The sequence below is a fragment of the Eubalaena glacialis genome, chromosome 2 (assembly GCF_028564815.1).
Source record: "Eubalaena glacialis isolate mEubGla1 chromosome 2, mEubGla1.1.hap2.+ XY, whole genome shotgun sequence".
Taxonomy (NCBI): Eukaryota; Metazoa; Chordata; class Mammalia; order Artiodactyla; family Balaenidae; genus Eubalaena; species Eubalaena glacialis.
Window position 1 is genome coordinate 66,882,361 of NC_083717.1, and position 12,088 is coordinate 66,894,448.

The 12,088-nt window shown below is 46.6% G+C and overlaps 1 protein-coding gene across 8 annotated transcripts in view; it reads right to left on the reverse strand.

Moving 5' to 3' along the window:
* Positions 1–210: 210 nt before the first annotated feature.
* PAQR5 (progestin and adipoQ receptor family member 5) overlaps positions 211–12,088 on the reverse strand; it is an 87,521-nt gene continuing 75,643 nt past the window's right edge. For 7 of the 8 annotated variants that reach the window (XM_061180141.1, XM_061180135.1, XM_061180137.1 and 4 more), the window contains 3 exons: positions 10,586–10,682; positions 7,907–8,048; positions 1,510–4,782 (listed from right to left, as the gene is read on the reverse strand). In XM_061180141.1, coding sequence (XP_061036124.1) covers positions 4,541–4,782; positions 7,907–8,048; positions 10,586–10,682 — 481 coding nt within the window. In that variant the 3' untranslated portion in view covers positions 1,510–4,540. Of the gene's footprint in view, positions 1,147–1,509; positions 4,783–7,906; positions 8,049–10,585; positions 10,683–12,088 lie in introns of those variants that run through there. The other variant, XM_061180142.1, reaches the window with a different exon arrangement.

The following is a 12,088-nucleotide window of genomic DNA, read 5'->3' on the forward strand; positions in this document are numbered from 1 at the left end:
TTTTGAAGACATGGATTAGTAGTTCTGAAAGGACATTCTGTACATTCCAGGATTGAGCAAATAAGTAAATACATTGTGGATAATGGGAACCAAGTTTCTCACTGTTAGAGAGTAATATAAATATCGAAAGGGGGAAGGGTGAAAAGTACCTGGGAATCCTTTGTACTATTTAGCAACACTTTTCTAACTATGAAATTATGTCCAAAAAAAAAAAAAAGAGAGAGAGAATGGTTGGACTATATCAGTGCTTCTTAAACTCCCTTATGGTATTAAAAATCACCTGGGGCTTCTGATAAAAATTCAAAACTCCAGGACTACGCCCACCCCCAGAACCCTCGGTGAGTCTTCTACATCTGTACATCTGGGCCCTGAGCATGTGCATTTTACATCATCAAACACGTTTTTTAAAGGCTAGATTAAATTTTCTTTGAGGCTCGTGGTTCCATGCTCTGGAGGAGACAAAATGTGAGCCAGTTTTAGAAACCCGTTTCTCAACACGGAGAGAATGTATGTGACAACCATTTGCCGAAGTACATTTATTACAGAGTTGAAGAATTCATACAAATACCAAGGGGCCATAGGAAAACCCCTTGGGCAATCTCCCAGGAGGAACATTCAGGAGAAATTTCATAGTTGTCTGAGTCATGCCGATGTCTTCTGGAGCTATACATTTCAGGAATGAGTGGCCTGATTTCTATCCTTCCAATAAGACAAACACTTACTGGGCTTAGGGCCTTTGCACTTACAGCTACCTGGACCTGAAATACTCTCCCCCCCACATGCTGGCAAAGTTGGTTCCTTTTCACCCATCAAGTCTCTCCTCAAATACCAGTTTATCAGAGTGCCCATCCTATCTCAGCTGCCCTACCCCACCCCTCCCTATTCCCTCACCAGGCATCTTTTCTTTTCTTTTTTTATAAATTTATTTATTTATTTATTTTTGGCTGTGTTGGTTCTTTGTTGCTGCACGTGGCTTTCTCTAGGAGCACAGGCTCTAGGTGTGCGGGCTTCAGTAGCTGTGGCTCACGGGCTTCAGTAGTTGTGGCTCGCGGGCTCTACAGCGCAGGCTCGGTAGTTGTGGCGCATGGGCTTAGTTGCTCCACGGCATGTGGGATCTTCCCGGACCAGGGCTTGAACCCCTGTCCCCTGCATTGGCAGGCGGATTCTTAAACACTGCGCCACTAGGGAAGTCCCAGGCTTATTTTCTAAGCACTTACCATTATCTGAAGTTATCTATATCTCTTGTCCTACTGACTGGCATAGAACATCAGCTCCACGAGGGAAGGATGGTTTGGGTTTTGTTCTCTTCTGTATCCCCAACTCCTAGGACGGGGTTTGTTCTATATATATATATATACCAATATATATATTCTATATATACCAAGCACTAAATAAATGTTCATTGAATGACTTAACAAAACACACGTACAGGAATCTATTTCTCATGATGAATGAACATGTTTGCAGTGGGGTAAGTGAAATATAACCAAGTCAAGTGAGAAACGGGAGGACTTTCCTATAATAAATACATTTTATTTTATTTTTTCTTCCACACAGTTTAAGAAAACCAGACATTAGTATAAGTTGGAAGAACATCTCTGAGTTTGGACATAGGTCTCTGCCTTTTCATCCATAATGGATTGTCGACTGGAAAATCAGAGGCTGGCATTCAACAATATGTCATAAAGTGTTGTTATACAGTGTTAATAGGTGTTTCACATAAAAAGGGTACCATGACCAAAACAAATTTGGGACACAGCAGATCCAAAGGAAAGGTTTCTCCAATGCATACGAAAACAGCATTCCTCTCCACCCTGCCTTCCTCAGAACATCTCCTGGGAGCTGAGTTCCTTCCACAAAAAAACTTTGAGAAAGATTGCAGCAGACCAAATATTTAAATCACTTTGTACTCAAAAGGCTTCTGAACATCCCACTTCTAACTCTAATCAACAATGACAAATTCATGTCTTTAGAAAGAAGAGGGAGAGTTCCTTTCTAAGAACTGAGCAAAGGAAAATGAAACTCTGGGGCAATTGACTAAATGGCCTCATTCAAACATATCTGAGTTTTATCACAACAAAAATGACTGGCAAATTTTAGAGTAGTGTTTCTCAAGCAGGAGGAGGGGGAAGAAATACATCTCTTTAGGAATTCTCTCCCCCGTCGCTCCCCACTGCCTTTGGAGACAGCAGTGGGAATATGGTACATCTCTAAAGTGTATTGAGACATGAAAACAATGCGAGAACTGCTACATTAAAAGACATCTTCCCAGTGAGGTTTCAACTGACCCACTGCCAAACTTTTTAATTTCCGGAATGGCTTAGGCAAAACTATACTCACGTTAGACTTCATAATACTTAATGATAATTAATATATTTGAACCCATTCTCACTCAACATTAGAAGCGTCCAAATCAGTGTACTGCAAACTGTTATAAAATTTTAATTTGTAACACTGTCCAAAAGTTACAATGGGACTAAGTTTACCAAACTTATAAAAACATTATGAAACATCTGGTCTTATTTTGTTGATTTAACATTTCATTTTCGTCATTAAGCATGCTGAAAAAGCAACGTAACCAAAGATTAAATTAAATAATCTAAAAGTCCTTCAAATTAGTCACCCGTTATCTTTCAACTACTTCTGAGCTAAATGAAGAACCTTATTTTACTCTCTATAAACAAGAGAATTTAAAAGCCTTCATGCCTTTGGCATTACTAGAATGGAGTATTTAAACTTTGTACCTTTGTCCACCATAAGACTGAAGTTACAATAACATGAAATGGAAGCCCACAGACCCTGCTGGAGTAAGATTCCACTAACAATGTCAGCCTCTTGCCAGAAAAACAAATTTTGTCATGCAGCTGGCAATTAATGCACCTAAAATTTACCAGCCCATATAATTTTATCAGTCTACCTTCCCCAGAGGAAGTAAACAGATAATAAAACTAATGAAATCATATTTCTTGACCACTCGCATCCAATATAAATTGTTACTTGTCCTCAGAGGATTGGACGATGAGCTATTTATAAGGCCATTCGAGTGTCTGGGCCAGTAAACCATAGAGGCAGTATACTAAGATATGGAGGTGCTCCGGAGTCAGCAAAAGAGGATCCTGCATTGTGATGGATGGCCCCTTAAGTCATTAGCAAGTGCACATCAGGGAGTGATGGGCTTCTGTTAAAAACTGTTTTGTGTCAGCATTTCTGTACTCTCTGAAAACATCATGAAACAGTGAACTTTAATTAGTAATGCAACAGATGAGAAAATACTCAGTGTTTTGTAATACTCCACAGAGTAGAAAGCAGGAGACACATTCTTAGGTGGTGAGCTGCTAAAAGTTAGACCAATCAAAACAAAGCTGATAGGCCCAGTACCTTCTGGAATTTGTGACATCAGCATTTCTGCAAGTTTGGCCCATGGCCCTCCTGACTCAGAATCACCTGGGGGACTTTCTCCAGTGTAGATCTTCTCCAGGAAACCAACATTTTAAACCAGTAAAGCAGCATCTCCTGATTTGCCTGGGGAATCTACATTTGTCACAAGCTCACCAAGTGTTTCCATCCCTTTGGCAAGGTCTTTAGCATCCTCTGCACATGAACACTAAACTCAGCAGCATATATGAAATGCTGAAGCAACATCAAATGTATAACCTCCCCAAATATCGTGATGTCATTGGCTTAAAAGGTGACAGACAAGCACAACAAATTGTGATTGACTCAGCCAATGCCCACTGGGTAACACATTTTACCTGTGCTGCATAATACTTGGCAGCATCAAACTGGTGACAAGAAAACAGAGCAAAACAGAACATGTAACACTTAGCCACAGGCTATGGACTTTTAAGAAAATCCAAATCTATAATGACATGGGAACCTTGCATTGTGAAAAAGAATGTACTTGTAGGAAAAGAGGACTCTCTTTCTATTCATTCCCTTCACTAGGTGGGAAAAGGAAGAAGACCACTCCCCAAACCAGGTTTCTTCATTCTGGAATGCCTTCCCAGCCCCCAGGGCTCCCACAGACCCAACTTACTCTTTCTCAGGTTCCCCTACTGACCTTTCCAGCTCATTCTCTTCCCACTGTGGGAGCTCTTGGGAGAGGCTTTGTTACATGAAACTCATCAGATGAAGCACGTTGCATTCTGCAAGAGTAATACTACAAGGGTAGTAAAGCTTAATCCAACTATTTCAATAGTAAAGCTACAAGGGAGGTATGCTTAATCCAATTGTTTAAACAGGATTGGAGAACTCACTTTAAATAAATTAAAAACTAAATGAAATATTAATGATTTGCCTGAATGAGGACTTACTTGAACCCATGTTCCCCTTTTAAAATCACACATACGGAACCAATGCACGTCTAGAGAAATGTCCCTATGTCAATACCTTATTGACATGAACCCATTCAAAAATGCTAAGACACCAACCATTATAAATATTTTAGGCCACTGTAAACTGGTACCATGACACTGGCTTATGGTGGTTAGGAAGTTGTAGCTTAATGTTGACATTTGGCACAAAAAGCTTATGGTCTGAATTATGTTTCTTTTTTATGTAATTCTGGCTCAGGAATCCGATACAGAGCAGCTGAGAAATAAATTATGTTGCTGAGGCTGAAGATGAGACACAGAAGTATGGCTCCGGCTATCTGAGAGAACAACAGGGGCCTGGAGTGGGCCAGGAGCCATTCCTTCCTTAGAGTCTTGTCCAGAAGGATGGCTTCCATCTGCATGTGTGTGGCCAGGATCACACACACATGAAACAGCTGGTGACTATGACCTATAGCAAACACACAAAAGACCACCAAGATCAGCAATAAAAAAGGAATGGATTATTGATACATGCTATGGCATGTATGCTAAAAACACTATGTGGTGTGAAAGAAGCCAGATACAAGAGACCATATATTGTATGATTCCATTTATATCAAATGTCCAGAAAAGGGAAATCCACAGAGACAGAAAATAGATTAGTGGTTGCTTCAGGCAGGGGTGGGAGTTGGCATTAACAGTACATGGGCACAGAGGATCTTCCTGGGGTGATGAAAATGTTCTAAAACTCATATATGGTGATGGTTGTACAATGTGGTAAATTTACTAAAAAATCATTGAATCATATACTTGAAATTAGGGTATTATGTGATATATAATATATACTTTAAAAATTTATTTTTAAAATGTAATATGAGAAAAATAAAAGGGCCATCAGAGCAAACCAAATCCATTTTTAAAACAACTTATCCAGCAGTCCTGTTTTTCACATGAAAAAGTTCTGCCAAAGGTTACCTCTTGAGAGCTGTCACTGATCAGCTCAGATTCTGACTTCAGTCCCAAAGGAGAAGCCAGCCAAATTTTCTGTTGGCCTCTTATGAGGTGCTCCTCTCCCCACTGGTTAATCCCAGACACAACCAGGGGCTCTTCCTCTCCAATAACTTACAGGACCCCAGTCACCATGTATGCATCCCCAGAGGGTGGGAGTCCAGTCGAGGGTGGTTGGAGTGAGCAGGGATGTGCTGATTTGGTGATTGGTGAGAAAAGGAGTCCATTGCCCAGGGCTGGGGATTGCTTTGGGGGACAGCCTGCAGAAACCATGTTTCATGGGCTGAGTTGTATCTCCCCCTCCCAAATTCATATGTTAAAAGTCCCAACCCCCAGTACCTTAGAATGTGATCATATTTGGACATAAGGTCTTTAAGAGACAATTAAGTTAAAATGAGGTCACTAGCGTGGGACCCACTCTGGTGTTCTTCTAAGAAGGGGAGATTAGGACGCAGACATGCACGTACACAGAGGAAAGGCCATGTGAAGAGAAATGGAGATGGCCATGGGCAAGCCAAGGAGAGAGGACTTGGAAGAAACCAACCCTGCCGTCCCCTTGATCTCAGACTTCTAACCTCCAGAATTACGGGAAAATAAATTGCTGTTGTTTCAGCCACCCAGTCTGTGGTTCTTTGTTATGGCAGCCCTAGCTAATACGACACAAGAGTTAAAGATTCTCCTTCAGTTAAAAAAAAAAAAAAAAGAATTCAGTGTTGTACCCCCAGGACTTAACCCAGAGTAAGTATTCAATAAATGTGTCCACAGAAGGGACCAACCTGGCCATCTGCCCAACTGAGCAAGGGCAGAGTCAGGAATGAGGATGTAGGAGAGTTGAGAAGGTGGCCAACGAGTTCCTTAGGGCAGGGAGCTGTCAGCACCCCAGCCTGCATCCCCCAGGGAGGAAGTGTACCTGGAGGGGCCACCCCTGCCTCACTCAAGCCATACTACTGGGCTGTGTCCAATTTCCAAATCTGTGTGTGATGCAACGAAGTGGTTCCTTATCCAGCGAGAGCCGTGTACTCCAAGGACACAGGGCCAAGCAGAAGGAGGTGACCAGCTGTGCTCACCAACTGAGACACAAACCTGTCTCTGTTAGGGCAGGAGATAAAAAGACAGAAGAGCCACGAGCACTGAACAGATGTGAAATGTGCCTGCAGCAGGAAGAGCAATTTCAACAATCCCGCCTGGCAGGAATAGGGAGGAACTTCCTGTGGGCGTTGGAGAGGAAGCCCAGCATCTGACTGACTCTGTTATTTAAGGATGGAGAACTTTCCAAACCCTTTGTTAAAGATCTGTTACTAACTGCCCATCTGGTCAATTTCCCCCCATAGGAGTGTCTTTCTGCTCTAGGCCCAAGAGGACAGGGTAGAGGCGAGTAAATAAAATGTTATTAAGAAGCCAGAGCTGGCAAAACAAGGCCCAGGGCTGTTTTTCCTGCCCCCACCCCAGACTTCGTACACTACCACCTCTATTTCATCTGGCTGGAGCTGGGGCGGTGGACGTGCTGGGCAGGTTCCGTAGGCAGGTTCCAATCCCCTGGCCCTCTCATCTCCCTCCTTTTTTGAAATCTGCCCTCTAAGCATTTTGCTCATTGTAATCCCTTCTGGCAGGAGACAAGAAGTAAAAGAGATGAAACTCTTATCAGAGCAAACAAAGCAAAATCTGGCCATGTGTCTTGGGCAGAAGATGGAAACCCATGGACAAAATGGGCTTGGGGAGAACCAAGGTTCCTGCCCACCACCTGGGGATGAGGATCTGAATCCCCATGGTATTGATAGCTTATCTAAGGAGCTCTCATCCCAGGACTCATCAGCCTCCCCAGAAGTGGCCCAAGGGTCCCTCCTCCAGCCAGTCCCAGAGCCAGGGTGGAGGAGACACGTTCCACAGTGCCACCCACTTCCCTAGACAGAGAGGAAGGGACCCTGCCGGCAGGTGTAAACCCCTGTGGTTCCGACACCTCCTCTCCACCACATGGCTTCTCTAACTTGAGTGAGCTCAGGCTCACCTGGAGAATCACACAGCTTCTGAGACATGGGATGTCTGGGGGCTGGGAGCCGAGAATCTACATGTTCCCAGGTGATGCTGAGAATGTTGGTCCAGGGGCCATACCTGAGAACCACTGCTCTACCACGATTCCTGGCCCCATCGTACCCACCGGAACGAGACAAAGACACTTTCCTCTCCTCAGCACAGCTCCCTGCCAGCTGGTACCCTCAGAGCCAGCTGTACTCTGTCTTTCCTCTTCCTCTTTACGGCTGCCTTACATGTTCATTTAATAACGGGATTTCACATTCTAGGTAATAATGGGACTCTCCTGTCCCCACACCTGCTGGAAATGCTTTAGAATCCTAGATCCACCTCCTCTCCATCCTCCGCCATCCTCCCTGGTCGTCCACTGGCTACGTACATCCTGGCCTCTGTCACCTTACAATTTCACTAACCTTGGTCTGTGCCTGGAGAACTTCCTGAAGAATTGCTTCTCTCCCTGCCCCGGCCTCTCTTTGCAACTATGTGCACTGGTATCAGGGATGGGCACCCTCCTTGGACAGGAGGGCAAGGGGGCATCGGGGCCACCAGGCACTCACCGATGTAGTCGAAGCGTCCAGGAGCCAGGCGCTCCGGCAGATGCGCGGAGTAGAGGAAAGAGGCCAGGAGGGTCATGGCCATGTGCTTCTGGTGGTACAAGGTGGCTTCGTTCTGTGCACTCTCCCCGGGGAAGAGGAATAGCTGCAGGTATTTAAAGAAACGTCAGGTCTTAAAATAGATAACCAACAAGGACATATTATATAGCACAGGGAACTCAATATTCTATAATAACCTAAACAGGAAAAGAATTTGAAAAAGAATAGATACATGTATATGTATCACTGAATCACTTTGTTGTATACCTGAAACTAACACAACATTGTTAATCAACTATATTCATTATAAAGTAAAAATTTTAAAAAAGAGAAGGAAAGAAAGAAAGAGAGAGAGGAAGGAAGGAAGGAAGAAAGGAAGGAAGGAAGGAACATATGTCAGATCTTGAGAGGAGGCCTGCAGACATCCCCGTGCCTAAGTGTGGACTCTGTGGGCCAAGGCCGTTCCCTCTCCAGTTCTGTGGCTTGGAAAGGGAACTCGCAGGGACCGTGTGAGCAGGCTTCCTGTTCTGAGTGTGATCAACTGAGACCCAAGGCAACTGTATTTTAATCCCTCGCATGCTCATGACAGCCTTTGGATTATTTAATTACAAAAGAAAAAAAAGGAAAGAAAGGAAGGAAGAAAAGGAAAACAACAGAAGTGAAGACAAAATGAAAGGAAAAGAAAAATCCAGTTAGATATATCACTACTTTTTTCCTGGGGCTAAAACGTAAGTATAGTAAAAAATGGCCTATTCACACTTGAACTCACTTCTAACCAGCACATCCCCTAATTGATGCTACTAATTAAGGTTTTAAGGCCTAAAAATCCCTGGAAGGCCTTCTGAGTCATCAAAAACTATTAATCATGGACATTACCCTGGTGTGGAGTTCAGTACGGTTTTTGTACGATTGTTATAAATAGCGGCGGCAGCCACCACTACGGAGGGCACTAGGCCAGGCTTTTTACATGCATCACTTCATCGGAGCCTCAACAATGACCACAAGGCAGACACTATTCCCCCCATCTTGCAGATGAGGAAACTGGGCTGGAGGGTGACTTGCAAACCACTAACTGGCAGTGAAGTCAGGCTGATTCCAGAACCTGTGTGCTCAGCCACATCACCACTTAGGGTAAGCCCTCCCCTCCCCCGCTGCCCACTGGCTGATGCAGCCGAGTGCCAGGAGCACCCAGTGCTCATAATAGCAAGAACCTGTGCTGTATGCCTTGGTGGCCTTGTGGGACCGGCTTGTTCTTTGCTCTGGTTTCCTGTGTGTGGTCTGTGTCCTCGAAGAAGGATTCAAGGAAATGGGCTGCATCCCCATCTCTGGGTCTCCCCCAGGCCCACACGAACTAAGCAGGAGCACACGCTCAGTGCCCCAGCTAATGAAGCCAGCTCGACCCCTCTCCTGTATCCCTGGGCCCTGCCATCGTGGCCTCATGCAGCAGACCCTTACGCTGCCTCTGGGAGGGGAACTCCACCCACTGGGCCTGGGCTTGGCATTGCTGAGTCCATCAGTTCTGTTTATTTGATTATTCTCCTCTACCCCCCTGTGAAGGACAGGATGTCAGCCTCATTTAAAGATGAGGAGGACTTCCCTGGTGGCGCAGTGGTTAAGAATCCGCCTGCCAATGCAGGGGACACGGGTTCGAGCCCTGGTCCGGGAAGATCTCTCATGCCGTGGAGCAGCTAACCCCGTGCGCCACAACTACTGAGCCTGCGTGCCACAACTACTGAAGCCTGGGCGACTAGAGCCCGTGCTCCTCAACAAGAGAAGCCACTGCGATAAGAAGCCTGCGCACCGCAACGAAGAACAGCCCTGGCTCGCTGCAACTAGAGAAAAGCCCGCGCGCAGCAACGAAGACCCAACGCAGCCAAAAATAAACAAATAAAATAAATTTATAAAAAATTTAAAAATTAAAAAAAAATAAAGATGAGGAAACTGAGGCTCAGAGAGCTTATGTTCATTGCCGAGGGTCACACAGCCAGTGAGCAATGGGACTGGGATTTGAACGTGCATGAACTTTCCCCCTTCTTGTCTTTCCTCCTACACCCTCTTCCTTTGTGTTCTCCATCTAATTCCCATCTATCCTTTAAGACCTTCATTCATACATTTTCCTTCACTACTACTACTATGTTAATTGATGATAATACATAATCCTGCATTTACGGGACTCTCACCACCAGCTAGCACTTTACACATTGTCTCATATAATCCTCCCCACAGCCTGACAAAAGGAGGTGTTATTACCAGGCCATTTTACAGATGAGGGAAATCAAGACACAGAGGTGGAAGATAACTCGTCCAACGTCTTGCAGTGAGTAAATATTAGAGATTTGCCTCCAGAGCCTGCTCTCCTGGTCACTCTACTAAACCCCAGGCTGCCTCCCCTGCCCAGCCCTCTGCAATTGCTCCTGAGCCCCCAGTAAGCACTGGCCACTGGTGCATCTCCTATGTTCATCAGGGCCTCTGGGTTCATGCCGTCTCTTAACTAGTCTGCAAGTGCCATTAAGGGAGCACCTGGGGCTCTACTCCTGTGTGTCCCACTGTGACCAGGATGGCGCTCTGACCCCCAGAGCTCAGGACACAATTGATTCCCTGATGTTGCCAACAGGCAGAGAGGGGTTGGAGCCGGGCCCTTACCCTGGAGAAGATGGGAAGGGAGTCCCAGGTGTAGGGATAAGCGAAGGCCAGGACACGAAGCATCTTACAGAGCCTGGGCTTCTGGACCTCAAGAAACCTAAATCAGGGAAGGAAAGGGGGGAGAAATGAGAACGAAAAAAGAGTTTCAGTAAATAACACACACATGCACATTAAAAATAACCAAGGGCGAGTCGCCCACGAAGGACAAGCATTTTTGCACAAGCGCCTCCTATGGCCAGCAGCTTCTCCACCAGCCCTCTCCACTTCTCCCACCCTGATGGGAACGGCTCAGTCTCAGATGTGGAAAGAGCTCAGGGTGGGCGGGGAGGGGGCAACCATCTCCCAGCATCCTGAGAAGCAATGGCATCCAGACAAAGTCAGGAAGGAGGCACTGAGCAGAAGCCCTTCAAGGGCCAAGTTATCTAGCTGCCAAAGAGCCTTCTAGAAGTCCAGTAACCACCAGGACAGGGAGACATGTGCAGAGCGGGTGGGCCCAATGGCACAGGCTCCTGGGGCGAGCACCTCTGCGAAGGTTGAGATGCTTAATTAGTCAGAGGCGCCAGCTGATTACCCTGCAGAAGCCCTGGGTGCAATTAGGTGTTTAATTACTTAAGAGATTTCTGGAATATTTAATACCACACACAGGGATACTGGGCTGGGGAAACTGAGTAAGCATGGTCCTTCCTTCTCTCTTTCATCATCACCCCCACCTGCCTCCAGTTCAAAGACAGATGAAGCCAGCATTAAAACGAGCGGTGCTGACTGTCAAAGCACCACAGTCAAAGACAGGCAGCTCCTCCTGGATGGAACACGATGGGGCCTCAGCTGGCTTGGGCCCAGCCTGAGGAGGGGGCAGCAGCTGAGGGGGTGGGGAGCCGGGCAGCACAGATGGCAGGCTGGATACTGGGAGGGGAGGGGTAAGGAGAGGCTCCACATGAAACCACAGCCCTGAACTGGGGCTCGGGCGAGGGAGAGCTCACACGCCCAGGCTGGGCCGGGAGGCAGGGCAGGTACCCGCTTCAGCAGCACAGTGTACCGTGGGGGATGGATCCGCCCTTGGTGCCCACAGGGCTGCGAGGCCAGAGGACCCCCAAGGGTGGTGGGCAGAGCCCGGGCGCCGAGGCTCGTGGGGTAGCTGTTCTGGTGCAGCCCGTAAGATAAGGGAGGCACTGGGGCCATCTCAGCCCCCCCCCGACAGTTCTGCCCCTCATCACACTCTCCAGCGGGGATGGAGTCTATGTCCCACCACTGCTCCTCACCTCTGCTCCCCAGATACCCCGTCCCAGCCCACTGGCCTGCCCCTTCTCCACCAAACATAGTCTGCTGCCCCTGCAGCCCAGGCCCATCTCCCCCTCCAGGTTATTCATGTCCCCTACAAGCCAGTGCAGTCACCTGACTACAAGCCCCACTGTGCCCACATCCTTTGGCGTGGAAAATGGCAGAGACGCCCACATCTGCCTCCTGAGTGGTCGGGAAACTTTCCTCGAGGGCAGAGCTGGGTCT